This window comes from Nanorana parkeri, unplaced genomic scaffold (assembly GCF_000935625.1).
Source record: "Nanorana parkeri isolate BGI_ZX_2015 unplaced genomic scaffold, ASM93562v1 scaffold1779, whole genome shotgun sequence".
NCBI classification, from domain to species: Eukaryota; Metazoa; Chordata; class Amphibia; order Anura; family Dicroglossidae; genus Nanorana; species Nanorana parkeri.
In genome coordinates, this window is record NW_017308047.1 from 44,034 (window position 1) to 59,373 (window position 15,340).

The window sequence follows — 15,340 nt, forward strand, 5'->3', positions numbered from 1 at the left end:
CAACCCGCCAATGCAGCTGTGCCGTCCGTCCATTTTTTTTCAACGGGCGGACGGCAACTGGTTAATAAAAAATAAAATATAAAAAAAATATATATTTTTAAAAAAATGTAAAAAAGGTTAGGAAAAAAAAAACATTTTTGGTTTGGGCCTGACATTTTTTTAAATTTCGGTTTTTAACGTTTTCATTTCGGTGCACCTCGAATGGAAACGCATTAAAAATGCAAACTCGTATGCAAACGCGTTGAAACGCACTGGAAAGCCCCTTTTAAGCTAAAAAAAAAACAAAACAGCACTGGAACACGGTAAAATCATGGTAAAAATGCACTGTGTTTGCAGATCTGCTCCGGACAAGGTGTGAACATAGCCGTGCATATGGGATCAGAGGTCTACAATTATAGGCAGCACCTACTCTCGAAATCTGGTATAGTGAGGCAATCTTAGAGCAAACCTGTCGCTTAATAACAAAATATTAACTAATGCAGTCCATCAGAGTAAGCACAAAAGGTTCCGGTGTACACACTGTTTGGGAATCCAAATTAGGTGCTTGTGAGAGCTCCCTATTCTATAAAGCAATGGGGCGCTTCACAGTTCAACAGGAGTTGCCCAAATTGCTTTGTAGGATTCTGAAAGGATGTGCCACAGCACCAAAGTTGGAGCGTTGTGATGTATGCCAGGCAAGTGTTGCTTGCACACGGATGAGAGTTTGTCATAGATTTAATGGTACATGCAGGCACTTTGCGTTTCCTGCTCTGAAGGACTTGCCTTAGGCAGACACATTTTATTGGTTACAGAATCACTTCAAAGTCTTTCCCAAATTAATTAATTAAGCTCTTATTGTTTCTAAAAGGCAGCTTGCTGTTGGACATTGGGGCTGCCCATCTCATTCAGCAGTCAACTGCAGAGGGTGAACCTGAGCAGGAAATGAGTTATTTGTAGGTGGCAGGACTACAAAAGTTCAAAGGAATCCCTTCCCCCCCATTGTTTTTGCAGTGCAGCGGCATCTTGTTATTAGCCTCAGGAACAATTATAATCTATATTCCTGAAATTGCCCCCCATTTCCAGTTCCACCCAGGGGCGGACTGACCCATCGGGCACTCGGGCGCTGCCCGAGAGCCTGCAACCAGCACGGGGCTCGTGGCAAGGCCCTCTGAAAGGGGTGTACGGGCAGCTGTCCTGTACCAGGCAGGCCCCATGAAGTGAGCTGGCGAGCGAGCGGGAACCAAACCCAGCACGTATAGGGGGGGCATATAATATTAATGAGCCGGGGTGGACAATACCCCTCTCCCTCCCTGCACTGGCCGGTCTGCAGGCACTGCCAGGGCACTTGAGGGCGCCGGGGAAGGGGGCCTAGAAGGTCGGGCAGAGACTCACATGGGAGTGAGAGGATATGACCGGAGGACGCAAGTTGTCAGCACTCAGACAGGTACGAGGAGCTCTCCTGCACTCACAACGTGTGTCCTGTAATGTGCGTGTCCTGGATTGTGTGTGTTATGTGTACTGTATTTTGTGTGTTGTACCATATTGTATTTTCGTACCATATTGTGTGTTGTGTACTGTATTGTGTGTACTGTATTGTGTGTGTTGTGTACTGTGTTGTGTGTACTGTATTGCGTGTGTACTGTATTGCATGTGTTGTGTGTACTGTGTTGCGTGTGTTGTGTATTATGCGTGTTTCTGTATTGCGTGTGTTATGTGTATTGTCTGTACTGTATTGCGTGTGTACTGTATTGTGTGTTATGTGTATACTGTATTGCGTGTGTACTGTATTGTGTGTACTGTATTGGGTGTATTTTGTGTACTGTATTGTGTGTGTTGTGTGTACGGTATTGCATGTGTACTGTATTGTGTGTGTACTGTATTGCGTGTGTTGTGTACTTTGTGTTGTCTACTGTATTGAGTGTGTACTGTATTGCGTGTGTATTGTATGTACTGTATTGCGTGTACTGTATTGCATGTGCATTGTGTGTACTGTATTGCGTGTCCTGTAGTGTGTGTTGTGTGTACTGTATTGCGAGTAAATTGTGTGTCCTGTATTGCGCCTGTATTGTGTGTCCTGTATTGCGAGTGTATTGTGTGTCCTGTATTGCGAGTGAATTGTGTGTCCTGTATTGCAAGTGTATTGTGTGTACTGTATTGCGTGTGTACTGTATTGCGTGTGTACTGTATTGTACGTGTGTGTGTGTGTGTATGCGTATTATGTGTTGTGTGTGTGTGTATTAGGCCTCATTCACACTGAGCGCACACTTCCATGCACCCCCGTACCCGCATAGATGTGAAGTCCGGGTGTCCATATGACACCGTACAGCTGCATCCTCCCATATGGAAGAAACGGCTGCTGTGCGCAACTACACGCAGCACCTGTCCCTCCCGGGATCGGCTGTTTACAGGCGTGCATGCCGCATGGACATGTACGCCCAGTTTGAGTGAGGCCTCATGTGTTGTGTGTACATTGTGTGTGTGCTCTGCCGCACGTTGGTTCTGGTCTGACGTCTGCCGTGCATTGGTATTGGTCTGAGATCTGCCGTGCGTTGGTTCTCGTCTGAGGTCTGCCGTGCGTTGGTTCTCGTCTGAGGTCTGCCGTGTGTTGATATTGGTCTGAGGTCTGCCTGCGTTGATATTGGTCTGATGTCTGCCATGCGTTATTGGTCTGAGGTCTGCCGTGCGTTGATATTGGTCTGAGGTCTGCTGTACGTTGGTTCTGGTCTGCCGTGCGTTGATTTGTACAGCGATCATTCCTAAACTGTAGAGGATCTTCAGGGGAGGGGAAACTCTGGCTCCGTAACTGTGGTGGAGCTCCAAGACTCATGATGCATTGCAAGACTTTTGCATATGCATGACTCCCACAGTCAGATGCATGATTGGATTTGTAGTTTTACCAAAGCTAGAGTAATTACATTTGCCCACCCCTTGTAATAATGCATTGGGTGAATTTTATATGAGCGAAGCCCCCAGGGGCCCCATATGTTGTCAGTCCACCCATGTCAAAAATGTAATTTTTTGTTTGAAGTTCAGGTCACTAAATATACAGGAGACAATGGGTCCTTACCTCTACTTTCTCCACTACTTGCTTTCCAAAGGAGCAGACTTTGGAGGAACAGGTGATGGTCATATTCTCAGGGCTCTCATACTGGCTGCTCACACCATAGAATATACCTGGCTCATCCTGAATGCTGGTATTGAGGTCAGCCTTTAAACAAAATAATGCTAAAATAAATGGAGAACACAATACAGCTTCATAACATGCTATTTGCAGAAACTGCAACTTTGATGAATCAGGTGCCTGCTGTCAATATTCTCTCTCTCTCTCTCTCCAGAGAGAGCGAGCGAGAGCGAGCGAGTGGAGAGAGAGAGACAGAGCGAGAAGAGACAGAGCGAGAGGAGAGAGAGCGAGAGAGAGCGAGAGGAGAGAGAGCGAGAGGAGAGAGAGCGAGAGAAGAGCGAGCGAGAGGAGAGAGAGCGAGAGAGAGCGAGCGAGAGGAGAGAGAGCGAGAGGAGAGCGAGCGAGAGGAGAGAGAGCGAGAGGAGAGCGAGCGAGAGGAGAGAGAGCGAGAGAGAGCGAGCGAGAGGAGAGAGAGAGCGAGCGAGAGGAGAGAGAGAGCGAGCGAGAGGAGAGAGCGAGAGAGAGCGAGCGAGAGAGAGAGAGCGAGCGAGAGTGAGCGAGAGCAAGCGAGAGCGAGCGAGAGCGAGCGAGAGGAGAGAGAGCGAGCGAGAGGAGAGAGAGCGAGCGAGAGGAGAGAGAGCGAGCGAGAGGAGAGAGAGCGAGCGAGAGGAGAGAGAGCGAGCGAGAGGAGAGAGAGCGAGCGAGAGGAGAGAGAGCGAGAGGAGAGCGAGCGAGCGAGCGGAGAGAGAGCGAGAGGAGAGCGAGCGAGCGAGAGGAGAGCGAGCGAGCGAGCGGAGAGAGAGCGAGCGAGAGGAGAGAGAGCGAGCGAGGGGAGAGAGAGAGCGAGCGAGAGGAGAGAGAGCGAGCGAGCGAGAGAGAGCGAGCGAGAGGAGAGAGAGCGAGCGAGAGCGAGCGAGTGGAGAGAGAGAGAGAGCGAGCGATAGTGTTGGCCCCCTTCCTGATTTTTCCTTGTTTTGGACGTTTGTCACACTTCACAGATAATCAAACAAATTTAAATATTAGTCAAAGATAACACAAGTAAACACGACATGCAGTTTTTAAAGGAAGGTTTTATTATTAAGGGAAAGCAAAATCGAAACCCACATGGCCCTGTGTGAACCTAATAACTGGTTTGCCCACCTTTAGCAGCAAGAACTGCAATCAAGAATTTGCGATAACTTGCAATGAGTCTGTTACAGCGCTGTGCAGGAATTTTGGTCCACTCATCTTTGCAGAATTGTTGTAATTCAGCCACATTGGAAGGGTTTCCAGCATGAACCGCCTTTTTAAAAGGTCCTGAAGCAGCAAAACAGCCCCAGACCATCACACTACTACCACGATATTTTACGGTTGGTATGATGTTCTTTTTCTGAAATGCGGTGTTACTCTTACGCCAGATGTAATGGGACACCCACCTTCCAAAAAGTTCAACTTTAGTCTCGTCAGTCCAGAGTATTTTCCCAAAAGTCTTGGGGATCATCAAGATGTTTTCAGGCATAACGGAGACAAGCTTTTATGTTCTTTTTGCTCAGCAGCGGCTTTCCTCTTGGAACTCTGCCATGCAGGCCATTTTTGCCCAGTCTCCCCAGTCTCTTTCTTATGGTGGAGTCATGAACACCAACCTGAACTGAGGCAAGTGAGGCCTGCAGTTCTGTGGATGTTGTTGTGGGGTCTTTTGTGACCTCTTGGATGAGTCGTCACTGCGCTCTTGGGGTAATTTTGGTTGGCCGCCCACTCCTGGGAAGGCTCACCACTGTTCCATGTTTTCGCCATTTGTGGATAATGGCTCTAACTGTGGCTCGCTGGAGTCCCAAAGCTTTAGAAATGGCTTTATAACCTTTTCCAGACTGATAGATCTCAATTACTTTCATCTCATTTGAAATCCAGGAACATAGTTACATAGTTACTATGGAACTATGTAACTATGTTCTTGGATTTCTTTGGATCTCGGCATGATGTGTAGCTTTTGAGGATCTTTTAGTCTACTTCACTTTGTCTAGTCTTATTTAAGTGATTTCTTGATTGCGAACAGGTGTGGCTAGAGAAATTTAACTCAGGTGTGATAAACCAGAGTTAAGTTATGTTTTAACAGGGGGGGAAACACTTTTTCACACAGAGCCATGTGGGTTTGGATTTTGTTTTCCCTTAATAATAAAAACCTTCCTTTAAAAACTGCATGTTGTGTTTACTTGTGTTATCTTTGACTAATATTTAAATTTGTTTGATGATCTGAAACATTAAAGTGTGACAAACGTGCAAAACAATGAAAAATCAGGAAGGGGGACAACACTTTTTCACACAACTGTATTTCTATCTATCTGATTTATTTCTACTATACATGTGCGATAGCACATTTACAAATTTACATCCAAAGTAGGGTGCACATTTGACTTGCAGTGCTCTGTGGGTTTTTTTTATATAGAAAAAAGTTGTTCCCTTCAGACACTCTTTGCAGGAAAAGTTTCCTTTAGCTTAGTGAAAAAAAGGTAAAGCTTTGCTGACTTCCATCATGCAATCATGTGCTGGCAAAAATACTGTTATTTTATTTTCCTTGCACATGACTGGGCATTCTATGCAAAGTGAATTTTCACAACAATCACTAAGCTAATGGAAAACTACCTGTTAACCTGTTTCTGTAAACATCAGGCTTTACAACAAATGAGCTAAGAAGATACAAGAAAACACAAAAAAATGAAATAAGAACTGCTGGTTCAATATGAAAACACCAAGTATACAGTACAGATATGAACACAGAAAAGCGCCAAAAAGGACTACTCCGCCAGTATGGACCAATATAAGCACAAGTGTAATCAGAAACAAGTCTGTTAAAAAATATATAAATAATGAAAAGCACGTGTGTAGAAAGGTCTGCAGGATGCTGCCCCCAAACCAGCCAGGGAGACCGCAAAATCTAGGGAAAAAAACACAAACAGGGGGCGCCTTTCCTGGTGCAGACAAATTTATTAAGATCAGGATCAAAGGTAGATAAAAAACATACTCACAAAATTCAGCATGATAATGATATGATGATAATAAATTTGTCTGCACCAGGAAAGGCGCCCCCTGTTTGTGTTTTTTACACCAAGTATACATATGCAATATGAATATCTAACCAAATGCCATACACATATCCATTTTAAATGATGTTTTCACATATGTATGATTGTTAAAAGGCATGACCTAACTTTTCTGAAACTGCAGTAGGGTTATATAACCTATTCAGCTGAGAAGCAAAAAGTGTTTAACAGTTCTTTCCTCAGATGAGCATTATAAATCTAGATCTATAATATAAAGACTTTCAGTTTAAACTGTTAGAACATCAAAGCCTACAATTATTTAATCAATAAAATGACAGTGACATCTCGTACCCAGAACTTGACCAAAAAGAAGGCATTTGGTGGCCCTTTCTCATAGAGTTCTTTAAGTCCTCCCTTCTTCTCAGGAAACTTGTCATAAATCTGACGCACATCCACAGACTCCAGTAATGCATCACTATAGGAGGGATTAGACTGGCTGATATGTACATACAGATGCTTGTTGTACTGTGGAAAGAAATTTACAACAAACGATCAAGGCGGTTTATAAAGTTTAGTATTGTAAGTACAGATCTAGTTATGGGGACATCTATCAATCTGTACTATAGATTGCACTTACTGAATCAGGTTCTCCTTGTTGTTCCATAAAGGCCATGAACTCCACTAAATGTAGCTTAGGTGTGCCAATAGAGCGGCCTTGCCATGCAGGCCCTGTAGGTACCGGGGACATACTGGGAGGACTAGCATTATAACCTAAAAAGGCAAAGAAAAAACTTGAGTTAAAAGGAAATGCTAAATACATTGAAGTAAAGTCGGTATAAGGTAAGGTAATGCCACACCTACACAGGGTTTAATTTACCAAGGCAATCTAATGTTTATCAGGTTTAGAAATGTATGAACGTACATATGAAGAATATGGGAAGTAATAAAACACAGTTATAAACAACTAATTGGCACTGAAGCACCAATTCACATGTAATATTTTACTGCTATTCTTTGTTTTATATCTAAAACGTTTCGCATTCATTTTTTTAATTCACAAAATACAAAAATACATTGATTTCTGCAATACGCACCTCATAGCAGGAGGTCATTGTTAACCCCAGTCAGAAGGTATTCGTATTTTTAAAATAAAAACCTGGACTTCCAGTTCCGGCGCCAGATGACCTAGCCATGTCTCCCAGAGCTCCGTCCCGCCGAACACCCTCGAGAACCGCAGTTCCCAGCCTTCACAGTCACACTGACTCACACGCATAGCAGGGGGAACAGTACAGACCATGGACTGCTACATTGCGCGCTCCCAGCCGACCAGGAGAGCACTGGAACAGTCCCTCACAGACGACAGGGACAAATCCAAAATGGCCGCTGACGCTTCACAGCAGCCTGACCAGACGATGGATCTCTCTGGTGAGTCTCAGCTCCCTCCCCCGCAGGGGCCCATAGACTATCAATCCCTGGCTGCTGCTGTATGCCTCACACTTAAAGCCAGACCTGGCCAATATTATTGCAGAATCTCTGCAACAACATCTAGGGAAATGAAATGCCGCTCTAACCTCCCAAGGCAACCAAATCAAACAAATTGAGTCCAAGGTGAATGATCTAGACCAGGGATGGCCAAACTCCAGCCCTCCAGCTGTGGTGAAACTACAAATCTCATGAAGCATCTCTCTCCGGGAGTCATGTCTGTGGCTGTGAGAATTTTGCAAAGCCTCATGGGATTCGTAGTTCCACCACAGCTGGAGGGCCGCAGTTTGGCCATCCCTGATCTAGACGATTTGTCGTTCTCCACACAGCAGAAACTAGATCACATGTCTAAAACGGTACACTATCTCTGTGACAAGGTGGATGATCTAGAGAACCGATCCCGCAGGAATAACATACGGCTCAAAGGCCTCCCTGAATCGGTCCTGCCAGCCGACCTCGTCCATTTTTGCTCCTCCGTCATGCCACAAGCGTTAGGGTCTGCAAAGCCCTATAAAGTAGAGCACCGCACCTCTTACCAAATATCGAGGCATTCACCATAGAGGACATGTTGATCTCTGATCACGCCCCGGTGGTAGTCACCCTCCAAGGCCTAGGAGTCCCCTCTCCCCCTCGCATATGGCGGTTTCCTGCTTATTTATATAAGGATGATAATTTTATATCTATGCTTAAATTGTGGTGGTTTGAATACGCCTCAGATAACGTATCGCATGTAACTGATTACACTCTTTTCTGGGAAACAGCGAAAGCCGTCTTCCGAGGACGCATTTTGGCTTACATAGTTACATAGTAAACCGTATCAAAAGCCTTTGAGAAATCCAGATATACCACATCCACCGGCTTACGTTACTTCCCGGAAACAAATCACTGGACAAAAATATGTGGAAGCATGTATGGCGGCTAGGGAGTCCTATCTGCAATACAAATTGGCCCCCTTCCCCTCAGAAAAGAGCCCCGTGGATACAGTCCAAACAAATTTGTGATCACTGGATACAACAATATGACACCCTGTTGAGATCACACAAAGATGCCGATCTCTTTAAATTTGGCAATGAAGCAGGGAAATTGTTGGCCAATCTTGCACGTGGCCGTCCCGCCCCTGCCCACGTTCTGAAACTGACAGATCTTCAGGGCAAGGTCCACTCCGATCCAAACACTATTTGCACATTCAGTGATCAGTGATTTTTTTATCGCTCCCTATATGCTGCGGACGCAACCAACCTTCCCGCTGGACAGGCATTTCTAGACTCAGTTACCCTTCCTTCCCTCTCCCCTGAGGATCTGGAGTCTTTGAACGGTGATATTACCCCTGAGGAATTGTCCAATGTCGTTCACCACTTCCCACGCCACAAAGCACCAGGCCCAGATGGCTTGACCACGGAGTTCTATAAAATTCTCACGGAGGAAGTTAATCCCCCCCTTATAACGTTATTCAACTCCATATTACAAAACAGACAATACCCACCCACATTTAATTACACCTATATTAGGCTGATACCTAAAAAGATAAGGCTCCAACATTGCCTGCATCCTACCGCCCAATATCCCTACTTAATCAGGATGCAAAACTGCTCTCAAAAATCCTTGCAAATAGACTAGATGCCAAACTGCCGAAACTTATTTCTACTGAATGTACGCAAAATAATCTCCTCTTTGGAACATTTGAGACTGTCAGACTCTTCTCTGCGTACACAGGCTCTTCTAGCCCCGGACGCCGAGAAGGCATTTGATAATGTCAGTTGGGGTTGGCTACACCAGGTCATGTCACGCATGAGTTTCTCAGGAACATTCCTGAACTACATCTCCACCCTTTACACTTCCCCCCAAGGCCCGTATCTGCACCTCATCAGCCATCTCAGCATCCTTTCCTTTATACAAGGGCACACACCAGGGATGCCCTCTGTCCCCACTTCTCTTCAATATGGCTATCAAACCACTCTCCCGCTCCCTAGCCTCCTCTCCCTTGTATTCGGGAGTCTGTATAGGTCCCCACGATGTCAAGTTGGCCCTGTTTGCCGACGATATTGTGTTGTTGTTATCTGATCCAACTACTCCAATACCCCAAGTGCTCTGGCACATAACCCTATATGGTACATTCTCGGGGCTGAAAATCAATTTTACCAAGAGTGAATTACTACCCCTATCGCACACCTCAACCTTAGATAGCTCCACGTGGACTGACCCCTACAAGATCCAAATTAGACATCGCTCAATTAAATATTTGGGCATCCATATTCCACGCCTGGCCACAGAACTCTATACACTAAAATATACACCCCCTCATACAAAAAATTCTGAAGGAACTCCCAGGCTGGCAAACACTATCCCTCACCACCCTGGGCAGATGCCACCTGATACACATGATTAGTTTTGCCCAATTATTATACCCAATGCAAACAATCCCGCTGCTCATTAAACATAGAGACATTCAAACCCTGAACAGGGCCTTCTCCAGGTTTATATGGAGAGGGAAAAAACCCAGAATTGCACTGCCCAAACTCCAATGCCCCGCTGCCAATCTTGGTGCAAACCTCCCTTACATCAGATTATATAACCTAGCCAGTATCTTCCGCCATGTTAGAGACTGGATATCAGACACCTCATTCTTCACTAATACAACACTAGAGGGCCACCTAGCGACCCCATGGTCATTACCGGGTATTTTACACACCCCACTTCCCCTCCTCCTTCCCCACATCAAACGCAATATCTTACTAAGAGACACGATTATTACTTGGAGGGAGGTCAGGAAACTTTATCACCTACCTGGAGTAACCTCCCCTATGATGCCTATCTCATCCACCCCGGCCTTCCCAGCCAGGCTGGAATCCAAAGCCTTCAAAAGCTGGGGACTTCTGGGTATCCATACCCTCCAAGATGCGTTGACACCTCAGGGACACTGCAAGACTCTTCAAACCCTTTATAAAGATCACCGCATACCCCCTAACCATTTCTTGCCACACGCTCAAATACACCATTTCCTGATGAAAAACCTCCCCCCAACTTGCATTGGGAAAAGTTACTCCCATTTCCACGCACTACTCTCCTCACCGACTCACAAATTACCCCTTTCCTTTCTGTATCGCCACATGTACTCTCACAACATCCCACTAATCTCTCCGGCCTTTCCTTCCTACGTAATGAAGTGGGCCGACTTGCTCCTTCTAACTCCAGAAGCCACACATTCTGTCATCCTGACAGGTTGGAGTGGAGACACCTGAGGAAAGCTATAGTTAGTGAATCGTGGAGGGAAGTTCAATTCATGTTGATCCACAGAGCATACTATGGTTTCAATTTTAATTCACCGTGCAACCCTCCAGGTTGGCTGACCCGCTGCCCAAAATGCCAATTACCGCTACGTGATCTAACCCACCTTATATGGCTATGTCCCTCTATCCAATCCCTATGGATTGCAATCATTGCCTTCATGAACCTGAAGTCAGATAGACAGAGAATACCCTCCCCTGACATCTGTTTATTTCACTGCTCCCCAGACTCAAAATGCGACACCACTATCCCTCTCCCGATAGGAAAACCAATGCATTTTGAGTACGAAGAAAGCCATCTTGACCAACTGGCTGTCTCCCACCCCGCCATCCTTCAGTACATTCACCACCACGATTCACAGGCTTATGCTACTAGACAAACTAGATGCACAATTTGATCTGCATCGCACGGGCATATTCTTTGACACCTGGTCCAGATACTTGACCTCTGAACTTCCTACAAACCAGTTACGAGACATTGTGTCCACCTTCCAATACTCCACATGGTTCCTCAAAGTTAAAATTGACGAATCCCACGGTGCATTAGATGTCCTCTGATAGTCTTTAAGTCCCTTTTGACACTCCATATACCCTCTAAATACAAGGCGACTATACAATCTCCTCCCCCTTCTACCAATCCAGCGGTTCCTTCCAACAGTACACTCTTTTGTGTGATCCACGGTCTATTACAGTGTCGATGCTTATCCCTCTTTTGTTTCTCTCTTAATCTTTCGCTTGTTGGATGACATTTCATATTCCTGTTTCACATTGAGATGTCTGGACTGTATATCATAAGATGACGTTCCCTATGTCATCCCCATGATGTCAGCCTTGTGGCTATGTTATATGGTTCGATATTATGTTCCCACCACATGTAGTGAAAACATTTGGAATTCTTTTTGAAAACGTTTCATCACTGCATAATCTGCAACAATAATAATAAAAATGGATATGCTAAAATAAAAACCTGTATGGGAACTGACTTTTACATGTGGAATACTTAAAAAATAAATATTCTAAGGTCCACGTGGTAAATTCAGCAGATCTATGTAATAAAACCTTTAGCAAATAATAAAAAAAATAATATTGTAAAAGTTATGAATTAATGCATGATAATGAACATTCCACATGTATTACACTCTGGTGGGGCAGTCAGCTCTAACCGGTTTGTAAGCTTTCACGAGCAGGACCCTCCTAACCTTCCTGTATTGAATTTGTATTGTACTGTCTCCCTTCATTTTGTAAAGTGCTCTGCAAGCTGTTTGCATATTAAAAAAATCCTGTATAATAATAATAATAATAATAATAATAATCTATTTAAAGCCAATCTTTCTATGATTACCACATGCAAACCATTATTCTAAGCAAAATAATACAAAGTGTTTTCTTTTATGGTTATGTTTGTAGTCAATAGAAGGAAACAAAGTAAGCAAGGCTCAAAAAGGAGGACAGAAAACAGAAAGAAAAGATGTTGGGGGAAAATGTAAATTTGTCACAAATCAAAGGCATAAAAAAATAAAAAATCTGTACCTGGTACAGCAGGAGGGGGGGCAGCAGGCTGCAGGGGGTATGGAGGCTGGGAAAACGGCTTAACACTAAAGAAAATAATAAAAATGATACAACAAATAAGTGAATAAATACAATTAAAACAAATTTACCTTTGAAGTCTTTTTCTGTCCCATGAAGCAGTGTAATTAAAAAAACAAAACGCACACATAGAAAGAGAGATTGACAAAAAGTATCATAAATAAAACTAAGGGGTATATTTATAAAGCAGTGAGCTTGATGTTTACCAAATATTCACTGCAGGGGAATCTTCCAGGTACATGTTTTAAATGACAGTGATGGATTTAACACCAGTGAATGTTTGGTGAAAATCACAGTCACTGCTTTATAAATATACCCCCAAGTGTAGTCAAAAGACTGATGAATAATACTGTTGTTATCTAGATCACTTTTTTGCCCACATTTTCAAAAACCTATAGCCTGCTAATTCATTAGGTACTACTGATACCATCATAGCAGGAGGCTAGTGCACTACAATCATACCTTTCACTCTATCAAAAATAGATCAACCAACCCACAAACTGACGTGAGCAGCCGACATCTATTTCTAAAAAGTCTGACAGCTTTGGGAACCCGAAATATTGACAAACCTTCTAAAAATCAGAACTGGTAGGAGATATGCACAATGATTTTTCAATTACCGTATATACTCGAGTATAAGCCGTCCCGAATATAAGCCGAGGGTGGGAAATGAGGCAGCTAATGGTAGATAGATACCAATAAAATTACATTAATATTTATTTAAAAGAAAAATAACCTAGCTCTGTAAGTGGAAAAGGGGGTACAGGGCTACATATCATGTACTACGGATCATTTAACCCATTCATGTTAGCAGAGGATCATTGTAAATGTATTGTCTGCACTGTATTAGCAGTATATACTCTATATGGAGTATATACTGCTAATACAGTGCAGACAATACATTTACAATGATCCTCTGCTAACATGAATGGGTTAAATGATCCGTAGTACATGATATGTAGCCCTGTACCCCCTTTTCCACTTACAGAGCTAGGTTATTTTTCTTTTAAATAAATATTAATGTAATTTTATTGGTATCTATCTACCATTAGCTGCCTCATTTCCCACCCTCGGCTTATATTCGGGTCAATACTTTTTCCCAGTTTTTTTTGGTAAAATTAGGTACCTCGGCTTATATTCGGGTCAATACTTTTTCCCAGTTTTTTTTGGTAAAATTAGGTACCTCGGCTTATATTCGGGTCAATACTTTTTCCCAGTTTTTTTTGGTAAAATTAGGTACCTCGGCTTATATTCGGGTCAATACTTTTTCCCAGTTTTTTTTGGTAAAATTAGGTACCTCGGCTTATATTCGGGTCAATACTTTTTCCCAGTTTTTTTTGGTAAAATTAGGTACCTCGGCTTATATTCGGGTCAATACTTTTTCCCAGTTTTTTTTGGTAAAATTAGGTACCTCGGCTTATATTCGGGTCAATACTTTTTCCCAGTTTTTTTTGGTAAAATTAGGTACCTCGGCTTATATTCGGGTCAATACTTTTTCCCAGTTTTTTTTGGTAAAATTAGGTACCTCGGCTTATATTCGGGACGGCTTATACTCGAGTATATACAGTAAGAGATTATTGACAGGCTGATTATACAATGGTTACTATTCAACAGGATAATTAAAAAATAAAGGTAGATAGGTTTTTGAGTCACAGAAATCTGCTATAGTAAGCTATAGTTTCAAAACTGCAGTAACAGTGATTCAATTTGTGACTATGTTTTGAATTATTTTGTGTGTTGTAAAAAAAATCCTAGTTGGTGCAAATGCGTTTTTAAAAAATGCATTGCCAGCAAGAAAATATGTTCTGTACAGAATGTGATGTTACATTCAGAGAGACTAACAACACAATGCATTGTTGGGCAGTACTTACTCCTGTGTCGGCCGGGGCTGGCCAGCTCCTCCAGGCCAGAACTGGAAAAATTCTGGAGACTAGACAAAAAAAAACAAAAAACGGAGGGATTATCATATCTACACTATGTTTGCGAACACATCAAACATCTGTGTTTAAAATAAAAAAAATAATTTCAATGAAAATATAAATTTACAAAGCTTAAAGTGATACTAAACTCGGGAGTTAAAGGAGAACTATGGGGTGAGTAAATTACGCTCATCCCAATAGTTAGAGCCGGCATGTGACACTGAAACGGTCACACGTCGGCTCTATTGATCGGGAAGTGAGCAAAAACATACCGCTGTTCACTCACTGCTCGATTATCTCCCTGCAGAGAGTGATGACCGTCAGTCACCTCTCCCCACAGGGATTCCCGCCCTTCCCTCTCTGATCCTCCAGGGCTTACTGGAGGAACGGACAGGGGAGGGGGCAGGCCTAGCTGGCTCTGCCTCTAGATAGGCAGAGCTTGCTGTCATGAGCTAGCGGGTGGATCTCGACGGTATTGTCAGGATCCGTCCCAGCTGTGGCATTCTCAGCGTATAGCAGGCTATATACCGAGTCTTGGGTCATGGGAGAACATTAGTATATGCTCTTCCGTGACCCTAAACAGAACTATGGGGGAGGAGGTTACCCTATTGTTCTTTTTTTTATCTTAAAAATGCAGTACCCTAGCTATTAACATAAATGTAACTTATTTGTGCATCACTAGGCTGTAGATCCTCAAATCACCTCTGAATTTGTGCTCACACTGTGCTTCCCTCTGAAAGGGTGGCTAATTTTGTTCCCCACGGTCCCTGTGTGTATTGTAAAAAAGCCACCGCTCCAAGCTCACGTCGGTGATGGACTACAATCTTACGTTTAGTTTACTAATTTGTTTTGAGTTTGTGGTCCATCATGGGAGTGAGCTTGGAGCCACCCTCCAGAAGGAAGGACAATGTCAGCAGCAATTCAGAGATGATTTGTGGATCTGCAACTGAG

At 43.5% G+C, this 15,340-nt stretch overlaps 1 protein-coding gene across 2 annotated transcripts in view; it reads right to left on the reverse strand.

The window, feature by feature from the left end:
- Window positions 1-15,340, reverse strand: part of LOC108799654 (transcriptional enhancer factor TEF-1-like) — a 149,089-nt gene that overhangs the window by 4,997 nt on the left and 128,752 nt on the right. For both annotated transcript variants that reach the window (XM_018571550.1, XM_018571551.1), the window contains 5 exons: window positions 14,342-14,400; window positions 12,414-12,478; window positions 6,755-6,888; window positions 6,469-6,642; window positions 3,047-3,187 (listed from right to left, as the gene is read on the reverse strand). In XM_018571550.1, the coding sequence (XP_018427052.1) occupies window positions 3,047-3,187; window positions 6,469-6,642; window positions 6,755-6,888; window positions 12,414-12,478; window positions 14,342-14,400 (573 nt within the window). The remainder of the gene's footprint in view (window positions 1-3,046; window positions 3,188-6,468; window positions 6,643-6,754; window positions 6,889-12,413; window positions 12,479-14,341; window positions 14,401-15,340) is intronic.